Below are 24,666 nucleotides of genomic sequence, written 5' to 3'. Positions count from 1 at the left end.
ATGTGTACATGTGTAAACTTGGCTGTAAAATGATTTAAAAACGAAGCAGAAAACGGCTAAACGGCTGGTGGTATGTCAGCAGGAAGTGATAGGAAGAAGCATAATTGGAAAATAAAGTTTAAAAATTGGGGTGTTCAAGAGTAAGGGTGATCTGAAGTCGAAACAGCAAAGGCTGACAACAAGCAGGAGTCTGAGGAGCAGGCAAAAGCAAGCTGATATTAACGGTGCAGACTGTTTGTTGGTTCTGCACAAAAGGGCCCCCCCCTCCCAAATTCCAGCCACTGCACCGCACTCATTCTATACATCAACATCTGGGAGATCTCAAGTTGAAATTAAAATTATTAAAGTCAACAAAGGATTGCAAAATACCCAATTGAAAGACAAGGTGCAGTTCCTCGAACTTATATGAGAATTGATTGAAATAGTGGAGAAGGAAAGATTAGAATCGGTGTTTGTATGTGGAAATGAAGTAGGAAGCAACAGAGAGATCATTATGGAAAAAAAATGGCAAAGTGGCCTTCAGATTTGGATTTGGTCTTCCCAACATCATGGGGATCACATGATGAGCAATGGATACAGTATATAGGTTTGAGGACATGCAGATAAATTGTCATTCGAATCCACTTTGAGATGCTGGACAGTAGTTAGGAAAACTAATTGGACCACTTTTGCATCTCTTGCATTTGCACAGAAAGATGCCAGAGGAAAATAAACAGGTAATGTAATAGAGGAATGTCACGGTGAATGGAGAACTGAAGGCGAGATATTTGACCAGCTGTAGACATTTTGTTAGTGCAGTTATGAGGTTGGGATGGGGTGGTGGAGGTTGCTTTTTCCAAGGGCAGACATGGAGAAGGATGGATTGGAATGTAGAAGGGGATAGAGGTGGAAAATGATACAAGGAAGTGATCAGAGCTGACCTTATCTGATTTGTCACGTAGGAAACGTGGCAGACAAATTGTGCAGTGCAAGCTTCCACCAAAAACAGTCAAATAATGACTAGATCATTGTTTATAGGTGTTGGTTGAGGGACAAATATTCACCAGGACAGGTGAATTTCCCTGCTCTTCACAATGCAGTTGGGCCTTTTATACCGACCTAAAATGCAGACAGAGCCTTAGTTTAATATCTCACCCATAAAGCTGCCTCATCATGCACTTAATTGCCAGCTAAGATTATGTGCTTAAGTCTCTGCAGTAGGACTTTGATCCCACAAGCTCTGATTCAAAGATGAGTGTGCTACCCCAGAACCAAGGCTGACACAATAGCTACTATTGCTATAGAACCTAGAACATAAAACAGTCCAGCACAGAACAGGCCCTTCGGCCCACGATGTTGTGCCGAGCTTTATCTGAAACCAAGATCAAGCTATCCCAATCCCTATCATCCTGGTGTGCTCCATGTGCCTATCCAATAACCGCTTAAATGTTCCTATAGTGCCTCAGTTTGTTCGCGTGTAGGATTACATGAGGTATATGCCACAGAAATAGGCAGTCAGCAAAATCAGTCCACATGAAGAGTTTGCTTGATTTGATTTATTATTGCCACATGTATTAGTATACAGTGAAAAGTATTGCTTCTTGCGCACTATACAGACAAAGCATACCGTTTATAGAGAGGAAAAGGAGAATGCAAAATGTAGTGTTACAGTCATAGCTAGGGTGTAGAGAAAGATCAACCTAATGTGAGGTAGGTCCATTCAAAAGTCTGATGGCGGCAGGGAAGAAGCTGTTCTTGAATCGGTTGGTATGTGTCTTCAGACTTTTGTATCTTTTCCCTGACGGAAAAAGGTGGAAGAGAGAATGTCCGGGTGCGTGAGGTCCTTAATTATGCTGGCTGCTTTTCCGAGGCAGCAGGATGTGTAGACAATGTCAATGGATGGGAGGCTGGTTTGCGCAATGGATTGGGCTTCGTTCATGACCCTTTGTAGTTTCTTGTGGTCTTGGACAGAGCAGGAGCCACACCAAGCTGCGATACAACCAGAAAGAATGCTTTCTATGGTGCATCTGTAAAAGTTGGTGAGAGTCATGGCGGACATGCCAAATTTCCTTAGTCTGCTGAGAATGTAGAGGCATTTCTGAATTATAGTGTCGACATGGCAAGACCAGGACAGGTTGTTGGTGATCTGGACACCAAAAAACTTGAAGCTCTCGACCATTTCTACTTCGTCCCCATTGATGTAGACTGGGGCATGTTCTCCTTTACATTTCCTGAAGCCAATGACTATCTCCTTTGTTTTGTTGACATTGAGGGAGATATTATTGTCGCTGCACCAGTTCACCAGATTCTCTATCTCTTTCCTGTACTCCATTCGTTATTGTTTGAGATCCGACCCACTACGGTGGTGTCGTCAGCAAACTTGAAAATCGAGTTGGAGAGGAATTTGGTCAGACAGTCATAGGTGTATAGGAGTATAGTAGGGGGCTGAGAACATAGCCTTGTGGGGCACCAGTGTTGAGGATGATTGTGGAGGTGTTGTTGTTGCCTATCCTGACTGATTGTGGTCTGTAGTTAGGAAGTTCAGGATCCAGTCACAGAGGGAGGTGCCGAGGTCTAGGCCACGGAGTTTGGAGATGAGTTTCGTGGGAATAATAGTGTTGAAGACTGAGCTGTAGTCAATAAATAGGGGTTTGTCATGGGTATCTTTGTTATCTAAGTGTTCCAGGGTCAAGTGCAGGGTCAGGGAGATGGCAACTGCTGTGGACCTGTTGCGGTGATAGGCGAACTGTAGTGGATCCAGGCAGTCTGGGAGGCTGGAATTGATTCTATTGAGCTTCCTCCCATCCCTCCTAATTTACATCTATTATTATAATCCTCTAGCCTCTTTTCCCCTCTGTCTCGCTTCCCTTTAAATGCATCTATACCTTTCACCCCAACTCCCTGTGATGGCCAGTTCCACATTCTCGCCACTTGCTGGATAAAGATGTTTCTTCTGAATTCCTTATTGAATTTCTTGGTAACTGTCATGCAGAGGTGACTAATTGTGGCCACTTCCCCAGAAACTGTAATTTTCGTTGAATTCGCTCTATCAAAGCTTTTCATAACTTTAAAACCTCTATCCCTTAGCCCTTTAACAAGAGAAAAGGCACCTAGCCAGTTAATGAAACGTATACCCATGTATTTCTGATGTCATGCCCGTAAATTATCTCTGCATCCTCCCTGTTGTCCTTGCATTACTTTTATAATATAAAACTGCAGAAGTGCATGGAGTATTATGTGTGGTATAACCAAGATTCAGTTCAGGTTTTCAGTTCTATCTCACTATAAGTAAAGCCTGACAGCGTTTTGTTTGCTCTTTTTAATGGTCTTGCTAACCTCTGGTACTTTTAGTAGTATTAACTGGAAGGAATTTTCAGTGAAGCAACTGGTGACCTTGAATTCTTTGCAGTTATTTTGGTAGAACATTACTTTGTGGAGGTTTTAATCTTTATTTAATTTATTTTGCAGGATAAAGAGGGAGGTTTTGTTGTGAGAGATTCCAGCCAACCTGGAATGTATACGGTATCTCTTTACACCAAATCTGGAGGGTGAGCTTGTACTATCATCTTGAATTTCACTGATTTTGGTTATCCTGTTTAATGTTTTAAATATAAAGCCATTTTTTACCCTTCCTTACGTGATTTCAGTTAGTTTAACCACTAAAAGATATATAGCTGACGTATTTTAGTGGTGACATATAAAGCCACCTTTTTGAAATGGTCCCAGACAGCCTGATTAAATTTGTTTGGGGCATAAGCCAGGATTTTTGTGTCCATCCACCCCAGGATCTTATCATAGAATCCCTACAGTGCAAAAGGAGGCCATTTGACCCATTGAGTCTGCACTGACCACAATCCCACCCAGGTCCTATCCCCGTAACCCCATTTATCCTGCTAGACCCCTGACACTAAGAGTCAATTTATCATGGTCAATCAACCTAACCTGCACATCTTTGGACTGTGGGAGGAACTGGAGCACCCGGAGGAAACCCGCGCAGACATGGGGAGAATGTGCAAACTCCACACAGCCAATGACCCAAGCCGGGAACTGAACCTGGCGCTGTGAGGCAGCAGTGTTAACCACTGTGCCACGATGCAGCCCGCCAAAAGTTTATCGATGGAGGATCCGCCTACAGTGGTGCTGGAAATTTCCGGCTGTAGTATATTCGAAGTTATAATGTTGAGTGATAGCTCCATTTCTATGGTGTTTTGTTTCTTTTTTCACCAGGGAATGTTTTTCTTCATTTCTCTCGTAGATTGTGAAGTTGTGAATTTCCTGTTAGCATAAATTTGTGCTCGTGGGGCAGGCGAGCATGATGTAATGTCATACATTGATGTCTTGGTGAAAGGTGTGGTTTTAATTGGCCTGCTTGTTACTATTAAGTTGAGTTAATATGCGACAGTAAATAGAAACATGCTACCTTTCATATCTGTGGCCACAATGACTACCTACATTCATACAGCACCTTTAATATAAAAACATTACACTCCTGTGAAGCACCTTGCAGTCAACCAAAAGTTCATTCGAAGTTAATCAAGGAGTTATTAGAAAGGGACCAGACAGCTGGTCAACAGTTTTTTTTTCCCAACTGTGCTCAATTGAAGGATTTAATTCAGGCATTCACAGTGGTTCCACTTGTTAAAATGGTGGTGACAAAGAATTGATAAATGCAGCTGAAGACAGGTACGTCACAAAATATTAAGAATTTAATTGCAGTGACAATCTACCACCTGTGAGGTTAACCTGATTTTGAATGACTGAAAATGGCTTCAAAAATATATACATGACCATTGGCTAGTTAAGCCGAGGTACAGTACTCAGTTTCTTTGTAATCAGAAGTTTTTGAAACATGCCTATTAGTAGCTTTTTGCCCAATAGGAACAACTTAAGTTTTGGAGCTCCTTGATGGCCTGCAAACGAGCACAATTAGCAGAAGATCTCAGAAGTAACCAATTCATCCTGGGGCTCTGGTCAGTTCTGTGGGTGCTTTGACTTCTAACACAGCGTAAACTAACGCAAAAGACTGCAGAAACCCAATCCCTGCAGAACATAATTTCCACTTCAAGTTTTGTGGCAGTTCTGCCAAATGAGATTAAATAGTGCCAAAAAAACCTACATCAGAGCTGGGTGGAGAGTAGCCAGGGTTCCAGTCTCTGAGCTGACATCTGCTCAGGTATGGTTATGATACTGTCTTCGTGGGTATTAGCTCTTTAATCTTCCCACTCTACCTTCACCTAAAATAGGTCAGAATTTGATGATGGTGATAAATGAATGACTGTTCATTAAAAAACCTGTATTTTGTCATAATATGTGATGGTGGTACATCAGCAAGGAGAGAAAGGGAGCAAGATGGCCAAGAATTTTGTCAGATCAACTCCAGCCTCACCATTTATCTGACATGATCTATCTCCGCAATCTCCACGATCACCCCAACTCGGACAAGGATGTTAATGGTGGCGCTCCCTCCTCCTCTCTCTTTTTGCTTATATGTCTTTTCTGCGATAAGGAAGCAAGAATGTTAGTGGCAGCACCGCGAGATGCTTTGAGGATATACATGTCAAGGGAAAATAGTGATGCAGATGGGTGAAGGGTGACAGCAGTATAAGAAATAAGGAAAATAAAAGAAGAATAGTCAGTGCTGAGTGTGGGATTAGGAGCAGAAAGAGATGGAGCGCAATATACGGCACTCATTGGAGGAGAGTTTTGGGAATTGGTCAGGCAAGTGTTTAGTGCTGGAATTGCAAACAGTTTCGGGTTAAGTAGAGGATAAAGTAGGGCTCGAGTTAGGAGTCTTTCTTCAGTCAAGTCATTAAACTTCTTGTGGCATTGCAGCCAAGTCTGTGGGGAAACATTCACTTTAAAATGTAGTTGGTCTGTGCTGCTAGTATTTTCCAATGCACATCCTCTTTAAATTTATTTGCGCAACCACATAAACACTACCTATCACAATGAGACCTGCACAACACTTTTTTAGGCTGCAATAAAAACAAAATTCTGGAAAATCCCAGCAGCAGTTGTGGAGAGAGAAGCAGAGTTAATGTTTCAAGTCCAATATGACTCTTTTTCAGAACTCCAGCATTCACGGTATTTGTTTTTACAAACAAAGAACAAAGAACAATACAGCACAGGAACAGGCCCTTCGGCCCTCCAAGCCCGCGCTGCTCCCTGGTCCAAACTAGACCATTCTTTTGTATCCCTCCATTCCCACTCCGTTCATGTGGCTATCTAGATAAGTCTTAAACGTTCCCAGTGTGTCCGCCTCCACCACCTTGCCCTGCAGCGCATTCCAAGCCCCCACCACCCTCTGTGTAAAATATGTCCTTCTGATATCTCTGTTAAACCTCCCCCCCCCCCCCCTCCCCCCCACTCCCCACCGCCCCCCCCTCACCTTGAACCTATGACCCCTCGTGAACGTCACCACCGATCTGGGAAAAAGCTTCCCACTGTTCACCCTATCTATGCCTTTCATAATTTTATACACCTCTATTAGGTCACCCCTCATCCTCCGTCTTTCCAGTGAGAACAACCCCAGTTTACCCAATCTCTCCTCATAACTAAGCCCTTCCATACCAGGCAACATCCTGGTAAACCTCCTCTGCACTCTCTCTAAAGCCTCCACGTCCTTCCGGTAGTGTGGCGACCAGAACTGGGCGCAGTATTCCAAATGCGGCCGAACCAACGTTCTATACAACTACAACATCAGACCCCAACTTTTATACTCTATGCCCCGTCCTATAAAGGCAAGCATGCCATATGTCTTATTCACTACCTTCTCCACCTGTGACGTCACCTTCAAGGATCTGTGGACTTGCACACCCAGGTCCCTCTGCGTATCTACACCCTTTATGGTTGTGCCATTTATCGTATAGCTCCCCCCTACGTTAGTTCTACCAAAATGCATCACTTCGCATTTATTTGGATTGAACTTCATCTGCCATTTCTTTGCCCAAATTCCCAGCCTATCTATATCCTTCTGTAGCCTCTGACAATGTTCCTCACTATCTGCAAGTCCAGCCATTTTTGTGTCGTTCGCAAACTTACTGATCACCCCAGTTACACCTTCTTCCAGATCGTTTATATAAATCACGAACAGCAGAGGTCCCAATACAGAGCCCTGCGGAACACCACTAGTCACGGGCATCCAGCCGGAAAAAGACCCTTCCATTACCACCCTCTGTCTTCTGTGACCAAGCCAGTTCTCCACCCATCTAGCCACCTTTCCCTTTATCCCATGAGATCCAACCTTTTGCACCAACCTACCATGAGGGACTTTGTCAAACGCTTTACTAAAGTCCATATAGATGACATCCACGGCTCTTCCCTCATCAACCATTCTAGTCACTTCTTCAAAAAACTCCACCAGGTTAGTGAGGCATGACCTCCCTCTCACAAAACCATGCTGACTATCGTTAATGAGTTTATTCCTTTCTAAATGCGCATACATCCTATCTCTAAGAATCCTCTCCAACAACTTCCCGACCACGGACGTCAAGCTCACCGGCGTATAATTTCCCGGGTTATCCTTCTTACCCTTCTTAAATAACGGGACCACATTAGCTATCCTCCAGTCCTCTGGGACCTCACCTGTGTCCAGTGACGAGACAAAGATTTGCGTCAGAGGCCCAGCGATTTCATCTCTCGTCTCCCTGAGCAGCCTGGGATAGATTCCATCAGGCCCTGGGGATTTGTCAGTCTTTATATTCCCTAAAAAACCTAACACTTCCTCCCTTGTAATGGAGATTTTCTCTAACGGGTCAACACTCCCCTCCGAGACACTCCCAGTCAACACATCCCTCTCCTTTGTGAATACCGACGCAAAGTATTCATTTAGGATCTCCCCTACTTCTTTGGGCTCTGAGCATAATTCCCCACTTTTGTCCCTGAGAGGTCCGATTTTTTCCCTGACAACCCTTTTGTTCCTAACGTATGAATAAATTGCCTTGGGATTCTCCTTAATCCTGTCTGCCAAGGACATTTTGTGACCCCTTTTTGCCCTTCTAATTCCTCATTTGAGTTCTTTCCTACTTTCTTTGTATTCCTCCAGAGCTCCCTCCGTTTTTAGCTGCCTGGACCTAACATACGCCACTCTTTTCTTTTTGACCAATCCCTCAATTTCCCTGGTTATCCACGGTTCTCGAATCCTACCCTTCCTATCCTTTTTTACAGGCACATGCCTATCCTGCAGCCCTAACAACTGTTCCTTAAAAGACTCCCACATGCCAGATGTAGATTTACCCTGAAACAGCCTCTCCCAATCAATAGCTGCCAATTTCTACCTAATCCTACTAAAGTTAGCCTTCCCCCAATCCAACACCTTACCCTTGGGACACCACTCACCCTTTTCCATCACTATCCTAAAGCTAACAGAATTGTGGTCACTATTTGCCACATGTTCCCCTACCAAAACTTTGAAGACCTGACCGGGCTCATTCCCCAGTACTAGGTCCAGTATAGCCCCCTCTCTAGTCAGGCTATCTACATATTGTTCCAAAGAACCTTCCTGTACGCATTTTACAAATGCCTCCCCATTCAGACTCCCAGCCCTACACGATTTCCAGTCTATACCAGGGAAATTGAAGTCTCCCACTACAACAACCCTATTTTTCCTGCACCTATCCATTATCTCCTGACATATCCGTTCTTCCACTTCCCTTGGGCTGTTGGGGGACCTGTAGTATTGATGCGCGATTAAATCACTCGGGAGGCTAGATCGTACCCGGGAAATAAAGGCTTTTATTAGTAACAAGAATGGAGCATACTATATAACAATACAATCCCAGATTAAAGGGTCACCAGGCAGTGCAGTGACCTTTATACTCCTCCAGGTAGGCGGAGCCAACTGGAGTTTACCACAGAACAATATCTACAGGTGGAACACCCCAACCCTAACCCCAACAGTGACAACAGTAACATATGTACAAGTACCCATAGTGCTGACCATCTATGGTTCAGTACCCATAGTGGTAACCATCTATGGTTCACCACAAGTATACCCCCAACACAGTGACTGCGCCCTTCCTGTTTCTGAGCTCCACCCATAGTGACTCGTTACACGGCCCCTCTGAATTGTCCTCCCTCTGCACCGCTGTAATATGCTCTCTAACTAATACTGTGTGGTGAACCATCGTTGGTTCCCACTAGGTAATACTGAGCCAGGGTCTGGCCAGTACTACGAGTCTGTATATATGTTGCTGTTGGGGTTAGGGTGGGTTGTTCTACTTGTTATTGTTGGGGTTAGGGTTGGGCTGTTCTACCTGTATTATAGTTATTATGGTACATCCCAGTCGGGCTCCGCCTCCTGGGAGAGGTATAAAGGTCACTGCTCTGTCTGGGACCCCTCAGTCTGGGATCGTGTACTATATATGGTAGCTTCGTTGTAATAGTAAGTAAAAGCCTTTATTTCCTTGAGCATCTCAAGCCTCGTGAGTGATATCGCGCTTCATATTGCTACTCCCCCACCTCTTTTGGCCCCTCCTCTGTCTCGCCTAAAACACTTGTACCCCGGAATATTCAGCTGCCAGTCCTGTCCCTCTTTCAACCAAGTCTCTGTCACCGCAACCACATCCAAATTCCTCGTAAGCATTAAGGCCCTAAGTTCGTCTGTCTTACCTGCTACGCTCCTTGCATTGAAGTAGATGCACTCCAGACCTCCAGGCCTAGTGAGGTCATCCTCCCCCAGAGTGCTCTTCTTCTTTTCCAGCCTTGTCCTGGCCCCAAGCTCGTCCCCAGCCTCTACACTTGTAGACCTAATTTTTTGATCCCCACCCCCCTGCCATATTAGTTTAAACCCACCCGAACTGCACTAGCAAGACTCCCAGCCAGGATATTAGTGCCCTTCCAATTTACTTGTGACCTTTTTAGGCTGCTGCGCACTCATTTGGCTTAGTTGAACATTCTCTGTGGAATGGTCTCTTGGTGCTGACCTGCTCACTGAGGATGAGCATCTTGAGGTCTTCCTCGGGGATGATGGTGTCCATCCTCATGTTCATCTCCTCCAACAACACCTCGAATGCAGCAGCTGAAACCTTTTCCAGCTGTCTTCTGTTTCTTCTGCAAGTTGAATACAAGTTGCTTGTAGTCGCATTGTAGTTTACCTTTTAAGAGATTCAGGCTTTTTTGCAAATCTATCGGGGTAACCCAGTTCCACTTGCCAACATTAGACGATCAGTCAGTAGCACTGGCAGCCCACCTACTTTATGATGATAAGGGCCTCTCTTAAATTTTGCTTCCTAATAGCAGCATAAAAACAGGCTCAAACAATGTTCTACCTTTACGGCTTCTACCAAATCTGTTTCTGAACAAATATTTTCATCGTTGTAATAAATATTTGTGCTTTGGATAAACAATCAGTTTGTGGGGTATTTTAATTTGTGTTAAGACATCTCATCACTTAGAGGCAGAATTATATGCAGTCAACTATTTAAACCAGTAGATGGCAGTGCTGCATCTTTATCTGAAGATTACTCAGCATTCATTGGCAAATATAAAACTACTTTACTAACCTGCTTCACCCTGGGAACATAAAAGAAATATTTTCAAGATGCACGATAAAATGTTTTAGACCTATACAAGGACCTTTATTTCCAGCACTTTTGAATTTTTTAGACAGCAAGTACATCGCCATATCAAAACTTTCCCAAGATGGCGCTGGAGCGAGGCGACTTGCAAGCTGTGCCCAGCATACCTTCTAATTCTATTTTTTACTCTCATTCTAAGCTTCTAAAACTTCACTCTGACTCTCTCAAACTCTCTAACAATGCCTTAATTCAATATCTTCTTCCCTGCTGCCATCAGACTTTTGAATGGACCCACCCTGCATTAAGTTGATCTTTCTCTCCACCCTAGCTATAACTGTAACACTATATTCTGCGCTGTCTCATTTCCTTCTCTATGAATGGTATGTTTTGTCTGTATAGCGCGCAAGAAACAATACTTTTCACTATGTTAATACATATGATAAATCAAATCAAATTTCAAAGACAATGCTTGGTTAAGATTTCTAGTGGACCCTACATTGGGTCAGGGAGCATTTCATTGAATATTCAACGTAGTGTCAAGAAATCGCCTACTTGTTATGAACTGGTGCCGGAGGATTCCTATCATTGGTGAATAAGATTGGTTAGCTGTAGCGTAAGTTGTCACGTTGGACAGCAATCTGGCTCAATGAAGGGGTAGATTGAAACTTAATAATCCAGTTACAAGGAATTTGGGAAAGGTGGCAAAGGAGGGGAGTATTGACAAAGAACCTATTATAGGACTAGAGAGGAATGATATCGTCAAAAAGTCAAAGGCAGAGCCTATTTGGTTAGAATTAATGATCAGTAGGGGAACTATTATGATATACAAAAGACGTGTGTAAAAGGAGATAAAGGAGTAAATTTGTAGACAGATTGCAGAATTAAGCAAGAGTTACTGAGTATTGATAATGGGAGACTTCAATTATCCTGATTTAGACTGGGATAGTAACATTGTAAAAGACAAAAGGGGATGGAATTCCTGAAAAGTACAAATGAACTTTTTTGACCAACAAGAGAGAGAGAATAGCTTGTTGGCTGCCTTAAAAATTACCCCCAAACTCTCTGATAAACATGTAGAGAGTAAGAGATCCAGACAATGGGTGGGACCACTCGGGGGTCAAATAAACAAATTTTCTTCTGTCGACAGAGAGCATGAGGAAGTTACGAAGTGAGCACTTTGCATCTGCTTTCACTGGAAAAGAGGATGCTGCCAATGTAGCAGTAAAGGAGGAGGAAGTAGCAATATTTGATGGGGTCAAATCAGTAAAGAGGAGACACTTAAAAGGTTGGTAGTAGAAAGGTCAGCTGATCTGGATGGGACACGTTCTAAATTACTGAAAGAAGTAAGGGTAGCTGGAAGTACATTGTTGTGACGTCTACAGGTCACAAAGGCATGGATAGGGGTTTCAGCAGCAGATGAGCTGAGGCAGTGGGAAAGAACCTATTTCCCTCTCAATATCACCTATTGGTGATATTGAGAGGGAAATAGGTGGCCTTCACAATAGCAGTTGGACACGAGGCTCGAAGCTTCAGTAAAAGAAGGCTTTTATTAACTAACAATGAAGCTATCAGAACTTTAGTACACTATCCCAGACTAAGGGGTCCCGGCCAGAGCAGGGACTCTTATACCTCTCCCAGGAGGCGGAGCCCGACTGGGATGTGCCACAACAGTAACAAACACAGGTGTAACAACCCCACCCTAACCCAACAGCAACAGTAGTACAATCCAACAGTAACATATATACATCCTTGTAGTACTGGCCAGCCCTGGCTCAGTACTATACAGTGGGAACCAACGATGGTTCACCACATTCACCCCTCCTTTGAGAACAAAGGCCGGCGGGGTACAAAAACAGAATAAAGTGTCAGCAGTCTATAAGTTCAGACGGTCTGGAGGACTGCACCGTCGTTGTGACCGCCTCAATGCTGGCGGTGACACCGGAGTAGGCACTTGCGGTGGCGTTCTCCCCAAAACGGCGTCCAGCTGTTCTTCCACAGACTCACAGGCCGGTTGACCCTGATGAGACGGTAGTGCAGGGGATCCTGACACGCCCTGCGGTGGCGACCATCTTCGGGGCTCGGGCAAGCTGTGCATTGGAGTAAAATTGTTAAGCAATGGTCCCGATGCTGCCCGCGCCGTGTCCGGGGAAGAAATGAGAGATAATGGATGTGTTACTGGGGGTATGGGAGCGACAGGAGTTGCTACGTCCCCTGCAGGCGCCAGGTCTCGGATCGAGACCGTGTCCTCTCGCCTGTCAGGATATGCCACATAGGCATACTGAGGGTTGGCGTGGAGGAGGTGGACCTGTTCGACCAAGGGGTCGGACTTGCGGGCCCTTACATGTTGCCGCAGGAGGACGGGTCCTGGGTACGTCAACCAAGCTGGTAAAGATATCCCCGAGGAAGACTTCCGAGGGAATGAGAACATCCTCTCGTGGGGAGTAGCATTGGTTGCCGTACACAGGAGGGAGCGAATAGAGTGAAGCGCATCAGGGAGGACCTCCTGCCAACGGGAGACTGGAAGACCTTTGGATTTCAACGCCAGTAGGACAGCCTTCCAGACTGTAGCATTCTCTCGTTCCACCTGTCCATTACCCCTAGGGTTGTAACTCGTGGTCCTACTAGAGGTAATCCCGTATGAGAGCAGGAATTGCCTCAAGTCATCGCTCATGAACGACGAGCCCCTGTCGCTATGGATATAGCTGGGGTACCTGAACAGGGTAAAAAGATCACGGAATGCCTTGATCACCGTGGCAGCGGATGTACCTGAGCAGGGGACAACAAACGGGAACCGGGAGTACTCATCGGTTATGTTTAGAAAGTACACGTTCCGATCTGTTGAGGGAAGGGGGCCCTTAAAATCAACACTCAGCCTCTCGAAGGGGCGAGTGGCCTTGACCAAATGTGCTCGGTCAGGTCGGTAAAAGTGCGGTTTGCATTCCGCGCAAATCCGACAGCTCCTTGTTACCGACCTGACGTCCTCCACCGAGTAAGGCAGGTTGCGGGCTTTGACAAAGTGGTAGAGCCGAGTGACCCCAGGATGGCACAGATCATTATGGAGGGCGTTCAAGCAATCCTCCTGAATACTAGCGCATGTTCCGTGCGAGAGGGCATCCGAGGGCTCATTGAGTTTCCCTGGACGATACATGATATCGTAGTTATAGGTGGAGAGTTCAATTCTCCACCGCAAGATCTTGTCATTCTTGATCTTGCCCCTCTGCGTGTTGTTAAACATGAACGCCACGGACCGCTGGTCCGTGATCAGGGTGAACCGCTTTCCCGCCAGGTAATGGCGCCAGTGTCTGACAGCCTCCACAATGGCCTGGGCCTCCTTCTCCACCGCTGAATGCCGAATTTCAGGGCCTTGGAGGGTGCGGGAAAAAAATGCGACGGGCCTGCCCGCCTGGTTAAGTGTGGCGGCCATGGCGAAATCAGATGCATCGCTTTCCACCTGAAAGGGGATGGATTCGTCTACCGCGTGCATCGTGGCTTCCGCGATGTCGTCTTTCAATTTCTTGAAGGCCAATTGGGCGTGAGGGGAAAAGTCGTGGACTTAATAAGCGGACGGGCTTTGTCCGCGTAGTTGGGGACCCACTGCGCATAATAGGAGAAGAAGCCTAGGCACCTTCTCAGTGCTTTTGCGCTAGCGGGCAAGGGAAGTTCAGCAAGGGGGCACATACGGTCTGGATCAGGGCCAATGACCCCGTTTTCCACCACGTATCCCAGGATGGCTAAAGGGCGTGTACGGAACACACACTTCTCCCTGTTGTAGGTCAAGTTCAGGCGAGATGCAGTGCGTAAGAAGTTATGGAGGTTTGTGTCATGGTCCTGCTGATCATGGCCGCAGATGGTGACATTATCCAGGTACGGGAAGGTAGCCCTCAGCCTGTTCTGGTCCACCATTCGGTCCATAGCACGCTGGAAGACCGAGACCCCATTGGTGACACCAAAGGGAACCCTAAGAAAATGATACAAGCGACCATCCGCCTCAAAAGCCGTGTATTGTCGGTCCTCTGGGTGAATGGGGAGTTGGTGGTAGGCGGACTTAAGGTCTATGGTGGAGAACACCCGGTACTGCGCAATCTGATTGACCATATCAGATATGCGCGGGAGAGGATACGCATCCAGCTGCGTATATCGGTTAATGGTCTGACTGTAATCAATAACCATCCGGGGTTTGTTCCCGCTCTTGACCACGACAACCTGTGCCCTCCACGGACTAACACTGGGCTGTATGATCCCTTCTTTGAGGAGTCGCTGAACCTCAGATCTGATGAAGAACCAATCCTCAGTGCTGTAACGCCTACTTTTAGTAGCGATGGGCTTGCAGCCTGGTACCAGATTCTGAAATAAAGAGGGTGTGGTGATCTTTAACGTAGAAAGATTGCAGGCGGGGCGCGTTGGGCAATTTGGAGACTGCAGCTGTTCTCTCACTGCCAGCGAAGGGAGTGGCCCACCGTACTGTAGGATCACACTCCTCAAGTGGACCATGAAGTTTAGTCCGAGAAGAATTGGCGCGCAAAGATACGGCAACACAAGGAGCTTGAAACGCTCGTAAATTGTGCCTTGTACTTTCAAGGTTACCACGCAACTCCCTAGCACGGCGACAGACCGGGACCTTGATGCCACAGATATTGTCTGTTTGGCAGGTTGAATCTGGAGTCCACACCTCTTCACAGTGTCAGGGTGGATAAAGCTCTCAGTGCTCCCGCTGTCAAACAGACAATAAAGCACATGATGGTTTACCTGGATATCCATCATTGAACGATCGAGCCTGTGAGGCTTAGCCTGGTCCAGGATGATCGACGCCACCGTTGGTTCATGAACGCCACTGCAGGCAGCTGAAGTCGATGCTGAGGACCCCTGCTGGTCGCTCGTGGTCATCGTCGACCAACATGGCCGCCCCCATGAATCGCATGTGGGTGAGGGCGCCAAACTCAGCGACCCCTGGTGGTCATACTCCTCCGACTCCGTCGACCGTAATGGCGTCGTCCTGGACTCTCACGTGGACGAACCCCGCGACGACTTCGACGACGATGGTGATGATCCAAGCTCAAAGTCGCAGGCCGCACTGCCGTTCCTGGGTTTCGATCTGCACACATTTGCATAATGACCTTTTTTACCGCATGCGGTGCAGATTACCGCTTTAACGGGACACTTTTGTCGGGTATGTTTTGCTCCTCCGCAGAAATAGCACCGCGGGCCGCATGGGGCTGCAGCCGTCGTCTGGCCCAAATGGGAGCACGCCATAACACACCACTTCGAGCCCGAGGGGCGAGAAAGGATTTGCGACTGCTCCTGCCACGTTGTCTCCACGTGGTCTTCTGGATATAAGACTAAGCTCTTCGAAGCCGACTCGAGCATTTCAGCTAATTCGATGGCCTGAGTGAGGTAGAGATTACCCTTTTCTAGCAGTTTGAGACGGATGTATGATGACCCGACCCCGGCCACAAACGCATCTCGGGCGAGGTCGTACATGCTCTGCTCAGCCGACACAGTTTTGCAGTCACAGCCCCTGGCTAGCTGTAAGAGCTCATTGGCATAGTCCTCCGTGGTTTCGCCCGACTGCCGACGTCGTGTAGTGAGGAGGTAACGAGCGTGGATCTCGTTAGGAGGTTTTGTATAGCGCTTCTTTAGAAGCTCGAGGGCCCTAGGGTAAGTGGTGGCCGTACGGATCGCGAGGTAGACTGTGTCGCTTACCCTCGCATGGAGGACCCGGAGTCTGTCATCATCTGTGGTGACCGCTGCGGAGGCTGCCAGGTAATCTTCAAAACACTTCAGCCAGTGGTCGAAGGTGTTAGAAGCGCCCACCGCACGTAGATATAGCGTCAGATGTTCTGGCTTGAGGATTTGCTCCATACTCTCCTTTCTTTTTTTCTTCCATCGAGAGTTTAATTTTAATTAATAAAATTGATGCACATCAATTGGACACGAGGCTCGAAGCTTCAGTAAAAGAAGGCTTTTATTAACTAACAATGAAGCTATCAGAACTTTAGTACACTATCCCAGACTGAAGGGGTCCCGGCCAGAGCAGGGACTCTTAAACCTCTCCCAGGAGGCGGAGCCCGACTGGGATGTGCCACAACAGTAACAAACACAGGTGTAACAACCCCACCCTAACCCAACAGCAACAGTAGTACAATCCAACAGTAACATATATACATCCTTGTAGTACTGGCCAGCCCTGGCTCAGTACTATCCAGTGGGAACCAACGATGGTTCACCACAGGGGTCAAATAAACAAATTTTCTTCTGTCGACAGAGAGCATGAGGAAGTTACGAAGTGAGCACTTTGCATCTGCTTTCACTGGAAAAGAGGATGCTGCCAATGTAGCAGTAAAGGAGGAGAAAGTAGCAATATTTGATGGGGTCAAATCAGTAAAGAGGAGACACTTAAAAGATTGGTAGTAGAAAGGTCAGCTGATCTGGATGGAACACGTTCTAAATTACTGAAAGAAGTAAGGGTAGCTGGAAGTACATTGTTGTGACGTCTACAGGTCACAAAGGCATGGATAGGGGTTTCAGCAGCAGATGAGCTGAGGCAGTGGGAAAGAACCTATTTCCCTCTCAATATCACCTATTGGTGATATTGAGAGGGAAATAGGTGACCTTCACAATAGCAGTAATAATTATTGGAGACAATTTCCGTTCATCCAGTACTGGATGTTGGACAGACAATTTGACAATTTAGGGACAATGAGGTGTTGAGAAAGGTGGTGGCGAGGTAGAGCTGGGTATCACCAACGTACTTGTGAAAACTGATGTTGCATTTTTGGGTCATCGAGGTGCAGAATGCAAATGGGAAATTGGAAAGGGCCAAGAATAGATCCTTGTTATATACCAGGGATCGCCACAAGAGAATGGAAAGAGAAACCATTGAAAGGAGAACTTTTTAATTGACAAGTGTTTGGAATATTGGACACATAATAAGGAGTAGTTGAGATGATCCCTTGACATTCAATAACATTACAATCGCAGAATCCCCCACTATCAACATCCTGCAGTTGCCATTGAAGAGAAACTGAACTGGCTAGCCATATAAATACTGTGGCTACAAGAGCAGGTCAGAGACTAGGAATCCTGCAGTGAGGAACACGCCTCCTGACTCCCCAAAGCCTGTTCATTATCCATGGTGTTATCAGCAAGTTTGCGGATGACATGAAGTTGGCTGGACTTGTGGATAGCGATGAACATTGTCGGACAATACAGCAGGATATAGATAGGCTGGAAAATTGGGCGGAGAAATGGCAGATGGCATTTAATCCAGATAAATGCGAAGTGATGCATTTTGGAAGAACTAATATAGGGGGGAGTTATACAATAAATGGCAGAGCCATCAAGAGTATAGAAACACAGAGGGACCTAGGTGTGCAAGTTCACAAATCCTTGAAGGTGGCAGCACAGGTGGAGAAGGTGGTGAAGAAGGCATATGGTATGCTTGCCTTTATAGGACGGGGTATAGAGTATAAAAGCTGGAGTCTGATGTTGCAGCTGTATAGAAAGCTAGTTAGGTCACATTTGGAATACTGCGTCCAGTTCTGGTCGCCGCACTACCAGAAGGACGTGGAGGCTTTAGAGAGAGTGCAGAGAAGGTTTACCAGGATGTTGCCTGGTATGGAGGGTCTTAGCTATGAGGAGAGATTGGGTAAACGGGGCTTGTTCTCCCTGGAAAGAGAGAGAATGAGGGGAGACCTAATAGAGGTGTACAAAATTATGAAGGGTATAGATAGGGTGAACAGTGGGAAGCTTTTTCCCAGGTTGGAGGTGACGATCACGAGGGGTCACGGGCTCAAGGTGAGAGGGGTGAGGTATAACTGAGATATCAGAGGGACGTTTTTTACACAGAGTGGTGGGGGCCTGGAATGACAAGTAGGGTGGTGGAGGCAGGCATGCTGACATCATTTAAGACTTACCTGGATAGTCACATGAGCAGTCTGGGAATGGAGGGATACAAGCGAATGGTCTAGTTGGACCAATGAGCGGCACAGGCTTGGAGGGCCGAAGGGCCTGTTTCCTGTGCGGTACTGTTCTTTGTTCATTATCTACAAGACACAAGTCAGCAGTGTGATGGATGACTGTGGCTTCAACAACACTCAAGCTTGGCACCATCTAGAACAAAGCAGTCTGCTTGATTGGCACCCCATCCACAAACATTCACTCCCTCCAACACTGATTCAAAGCGGCAGCAGTATGTATTATCTGCAAGAGACATTGCAGGAACTCACCATGCCTCCTTTGACAACACCATCCAAACCCATGATTGCTACTATCGAGAAGGACAAGGGCTGTGGACACAAAGGAACGCCAACATCTGAAAGTTCCCCTCCAAGCCACTTGCCACCCTGACCTGGAAATATATTGCCGTTCCTTCACTGTCACATGATCAGAGTCTTGGAGCTCCCTTCCTAACAGCACGGTGGGTGTACCTACACCAAATGGACTGCAGCAGTTCCAAAAGGCAGCTCGCTAGGCTGAGAGGAATGAGGCACATTTAGGGATTGCTTGGGCTGAATGGTTTTATTGACCTGTAAATAGTTTGAAGTCATTTATAATTGTGAAATGATGCAGACATTGACAGTAAAATGAGTAACCAATTAGCACATTTAAAAGCAGAAGTCGGCCGTTTAGCCACATAAACATTCAAAACAGAATAGGATAAATACTTGGAAGGGAGAATATTGCAAAGTTGTGGGGTAAGAGTCAGGAAATGAGATTACTTGATTAGCTCAACCAAAGAGCACAGGCATGATGAGTCTTCTGTTCTGTATCATTCAATGACTCTGTGATAAGAACCGATAGCCCCTATTTTGAATGCATGAATTACCTTTATCCCAGTCCATCTTAAAATTATCCCCAAACATGAGGCAGTGGTATGTATGCGATGACATAAAGCATTCCATCAAGTTTAGATATAGTGGCATTAACTTATTGGAGGAACATGTCATAGCCACTGAAGCAGAACAGGCAGAGAGGGTCTTTAACTTTTAACACTTTTACTCTTTCATAGAATGAAATGAGCAATTATGAGCAGTGCTGTCTAGTGGGCTGCCTATGAAGTTATAAGTCAATGTCCCCAGTTTTAGTGACTAAAAGTATTATTGTTAAAAACTTCAATTTTTTTTTTTCAGAGATGGCAATGGATCCAGCCGACATTACCATATAAAGCTGACCAAAGGACCTCACGTACAGTTCTATTTGGCAGAAAAACATTTGTTTGACAGCATTCCTGAATTAATTGAATACCACCAGCACAATGCAGCAGGTATTGAAATAAAATAAATCTTGTTGGTGCTGATTTAACAGTTTATTGTTATTGAACTGGCATCTAGTAATTAGCACTGTAGTAGAGAGTTTGAATAGTATGACTTGGGCGGGGATGTAATGGGTCAGCAGAAGGGAAAGTAAAGAGGCAAGGGGTAGAGGGAAGAAAAAAAGGCAGTCAGGAAAATAGTAAGGAGCAGATCAATAGAAGGAAGAGTTGAAAAGCGTAAGATTGCCAAAAGAATTTGAGGAAGGATTGAGTATGTCTGTGATCAAACAAAACCTTTTAAATCAGATTAAGTGTTAGTAACAATAACTGAACGGAGGGGAATGACATGCAGAAATATGTTGTAAGTATGGAGTGGTCTGATGACTTAATATTCCTGGTTATGCCAGTTACAGGTACATAGAGGGGAAAAAAACAATGGAATGGAGGTGGTAGCATTAATTGAGCATCTTATCACAGCACCAAAACACAAAATAATGTTCTAAATGGCATTAGATTTCATCTGGATAAAGCTGAGGTAGGGAGGCTATTGTACAATTTCCAATTACATCGCTGTCTATCAAATAGTCAACATATAATAATTGTATACAATTCAGGAAAATGTGTAATGATTTTGGATAAGTTTAATTATCTCAAGATAGACTGAGATAGAGGTAATATTTCTGGACAAAGTGGGGACCGGTTTTTCGAAAGCATAAGAACATAAGAACATAAGAAATAGGAGCAGGGGTAGGCCATCTAGCCCCTCGAGCCTGCCCCGCCATTCAATAAGATCATGGCTGATCTGACGTGGATCAGTACCACTTACCCGCCTGATCCCCATAACCCTTAATTCCCTTACCGATCAGGAATCCATCCATCCGCGCTTTAAACATATTCAGCGAGGTAGCCTCCACCACCTCAGTGGGCAGAGAATTCCAGAGATTCACCACCCTCTGGGAGAAGAAGTTCCTCCTCAACTCTGTCTTAAACCGACCCCCCTTTATTTTGAGGCTGTGTCCTCTAGTTTTAACTTCCTTACTAAGTGGAAAGAATCTCTCCGCCTCCACCCTATCCAGCCCCCGCATTATCTTATAAGTCTCCATAAGATCCCCCCTCATCCTTCTAAACTCCAACGAGTACAAACCCAATCTCCTCAGCCTCTCCTCATAATCCAAACCCCTCATCTCCGGTATCAACCTGGTGAACCTTCTCTGCACTCCCTCCAATGCCAATATATCCTTCCTCATATAAGGGGACCAATACTGCACACAGTATTCCAGCTGCGGCCTCACCAATGCCCTGTACAGGTGCATCAAGACATCCCTGCTTTTATATTCTATCCCCCTCGCGATATAGGCCAACATCCCATTTGCCTTCTTGATCACCTGTTGTACCTGCAGACTGGGCTGTTTCCTAGATCAGTATGTTTCAAATCCAATGAGGTAAGAATTATTAATGCAAAAGCCTAATATGGCAAATGATGGGAATCTACAGTAAAAAAAGAAATAGTGCTGCAAAGTCTTAGCAGGCTTGGGCAGAAAGAAACAAGTTAGTGGCCAGGATTTCCTGGTCCTAGTGTGGCAGGTCCCGTCATGGCAGATGCAATGAGCCAGCCAAAAAGTCCATTTACCTCGGCAGGACTGGAAGATCCTGCTGACAGGAGGGACTGGAAAATCTCATCCAATCTTTCGGGTAGAACTTTTATCAGGCGCGTAGCTCGATTTGGGTTTTGGGAAATAAGGTGTGACAAATTAGGAGAACAGTTAACAAATCGTGACCACAAATTTTCCAGATTTGATGTATCCAGTCCCAGGATATCTTTTCATTTACATTTGCATCTCTTTGAATTAGATCCTGTTTTGTGCCAGGTGGCAAGTTTTCATTTCATTTCACAGGCTGAGATTCCCGTGTTGAGTCATTAGCTGTTGCCTCACCAGTGATTTCAGTGCCTGCATTGGGACTGATAGGACATGGCAAAATCAATTACTTCCTCCTCATCCCAGTCTTTAACAGGACTTACAGTCAGACATGGTATGTAATGACTCACGAGCCTCCTGGAAGCTTCCACTGGATTACTTCAAAAAGCAGCCCAAAAGCTGCTAATCTGAACAAATTAGCTGGCAGTCCCAGGCAAAGTGATAAATGGGGTCATCAGTTCTATTTAAATGGCATGTAGATGTTAGAACATAGAACATAGAACATTACAGCGCAGAACAGGCCCTTCGGCCCACGATGTTGCACCGACCAGTTAAAAAAAAAAACAAAAACAAAAAAAAACTGTGACCCTCCAACCTAAACCAATTTCTTTTCGTCCATGAACCTATCTACGGATCTCTTAAACGTCCCCAAACTAGGCGCATTTACTACTGATGCTGGCAGGGCATTCCAATCCCTCACCACCCTCTGGGTAAAGAACCTACCCCTGACATCGGTTCTATAACTACCCCCCCTCAATTTAAAGCCATGCCCCCTCGTGCTGGATTTCTCCATCAGAGGAAAAAGGCTATCACTATCCACCCTATCTAAACCTCTAATCATCTTATATGTTTCAATAAGATCCCCTCTTAGCCGCCGCCTTTCCAGCGAAAACAATCCCAAATCCCTCAGCCTCTCCTCATAGGATCTCCCCTCCATACCAGGCAACATCCTGGTAAACCTCCTCTGCACCCTCTCCAAAGCCTCCACATCCTTCCTGTAATGTGGGGACCAGAACTGCACACAGTACTCCAAGTGCGGCCGCACCAGAGTTGTGTACAGTTGCAACATAACGCTACGACTCCTAAATTCAATCCCCCTACCAATAAACGCCAAGACACCATATGCCTTCTTAACAACCTTATCTACTTGATTCCCAACTTTCAGGGATCTATGCACACATACACCTAGATCCCTCTGCTCCTCCACACTATTCAAAGTCCTCCCGTTAGCCCTATACTCAACACATCTGTTATTCCTACCAAAGTGAATTACCTCACACTTCTCCGCATTAAACTCCATCCGCCACCTCTCGGCCCAACTTTGCAACCTGTCTAAGTCTTCCTGCAGACTACGACACCCTTCCTCACTGTCTACCACACCACCGACTTTGGTGTCATCAGCAAATTTGCTAATCCACCCAACTATACCCTCATCCAGATCATTAATAAATATTACAAACAGCAGTGGCCCCAAAACAGATCCCTGAGGTACACCACTTGTAACCGCACTCCATGATGAATATTTACTATCAACCACCACCCTCTGTTTCCTATCCGCTAGCCAATTCCTGATCCAATTTCCTAGATCACCCCCAATCCCATACATCTGCATTTTCTGCAGAAGCCTACCATGGTGAACCTTATCAAACGCCTTACTAAAATCCATATATACCACGTCCACTGCCTTGCCCCCATCCACCTCCTTGGTCACTTTCTCAAAAAACTCAATAAGGTTAGTAAGGCACGACCTACCTGCCACAAAACCATGCTGACTATCACCTATCAATTCATTACTCTCCAAATAACTATAAATCCTATCCCTTATAATTTTTTCCAACATCTTGCCGACAACAGAAGTGAGACTCACCGGTCTATCATTCCCGGGGAAGTCTCTGTTCCCCTTCTTAAACAATGGGACAACATTCGCTAACCTCCAATCTTCTGGTACTATACCAGAGGCCAACGACGACCTGAAGATCAGAGCCAGAGGCTCTGCAATCACTTCTCTTGCCTCCCAGAGAATCCTTGGATAAATCCCATCCGGACCAGGGGATTTATCTATTTTCAGACGCTCCAGAATATCCTGCACATCCTCCTTATCAACTGTAATACTGTCTATTCTACTCCCTTGCAACCCAGTGTCCTCCTCAGCTATATTCATGTCCCCTTGCGTGAACACCGAAGAGAAATATTGGTTCAATGCTTCACCAATCTCCTCCGGTTCCACACATAACTTCCCTCTGCCATCTATAACTGGCCCTAAACTTGCCCTAACCAACCTTCTGTTCTTGACATACCTATAGAACGCCTTAGGATTCTCTTTAACCCTATCCGCCAAAGTCTTCTCATGTCCCCTTTTAGCCCTTCTAAGCTCGCTCTTCAACTCCCTCTTAGCCAATCTAAAGCTTTCTAGTGCACTACCCGAGTGCTCACGTCTCATCCGAACATAAGCCTCCTTTTTCTTTTTAACCAACAAAGAAACTTTTTTGGTGCACCACGGTTCCCTAGCCCTACCAATTCCTCCTTGCCTGACAGGGACATACCTATCACAGACTCGCAGTAGCTGCTCCTTGAAAAAAACTCCACATGTCGGACGTTCCCAGTCCCTGTAATCTCCTAGTCCAACCTATGTTTCCTAATTCTCTCCTAATAGCCTCATAATTACCCTTCGCCCAGCTAAAACCACTGGCCCGAGGTTCATGCCTATCCCTTTCCATCACTAAGGTGAACGTAACCGGATTGTGGTCACTATCACCAAAATGCACACCAACTTCCAAGTCTAGCACCTGGTCTGGCTCATTTCCCAGCACCAGATCCAATATAGCCTCACCTCTAGTTGGCCTGTCTACATACTGAGTCAAAAAACCTTCCTGCACGCTTTGAACAAAAACTGACCCCTCTAACGAGCTAGAGCTATAACAATTCCAGTCAATATTAGTCAAGTTAAAATCCCCCATAACAATTGCCCTATTACTTTCACTCCTAAGCAGGATTGACTCCGCAATCCTTTCCTCAACCTCTCTAGAACTTTTAGGAGGTCTATAAAAGACTCCCAACAGGGTGACCTCTCCTCTCCTATTTCTAATCTCCGCCCATACTACCTCAACAGATAAGTCCTCATCAAACCTCCTCTCTGACACTGTGATACAATCTCTGACCAATAATGCTACCCCTCCCCCTCTTCTACCTCCTTCCCTACTTCGACTAAAACATTTGAACCCCG

The 24,666-nt window shown here is 45.7% G+C and overlaps 1 protein-coding gene across 2 annotated transcripts in view; it reads left to right on the top strand.

Moving 5' to 3' along the window:
• LOC144496092 (tyrosine-protein kinase Tec-like) overlaps positions 1 to 24,666 on the top strand; it is a 172,820-nt gene that overhangs the window by 112,063 nt on the left and 36,091 nt on the right. For both annotated transcript variants that reach the window (XM_078217060.1, XM_078217069.1), the window contains 2 exons: positions 3,448 to 3,527; positions 19,625 to 19,758. In XM_078217060.1, the coding sequence (XP_078073186.1) occupies positions 3,448 to 3,527; positions 19,625 to 19,758 (214 nt within the window). The remainder of the gene's footprint in view (positions 1 to 3,447; positions 3,528 to 19,624; positions 19,759 to 24,666) is intronic.

This window comes from Mustelus asterias, chromosome 1, assembly GCF_964213995.1.
Source record: "Mustelus asterias chromosome 1, sMusAst1.hap1.1, whole genome shotgun sequence".
Taxonomy (NCBI): Eukaryota; Metazoa; Chordata; class Chondrichthyes; order Carcharhiniformes; family Triakidae; genus Mustelus; species Mustelus asterias.
Note: the sequence above shows the minus strand (reverse complement) of the source record. Positions and strands in the feature narration are given on the sequence as shown.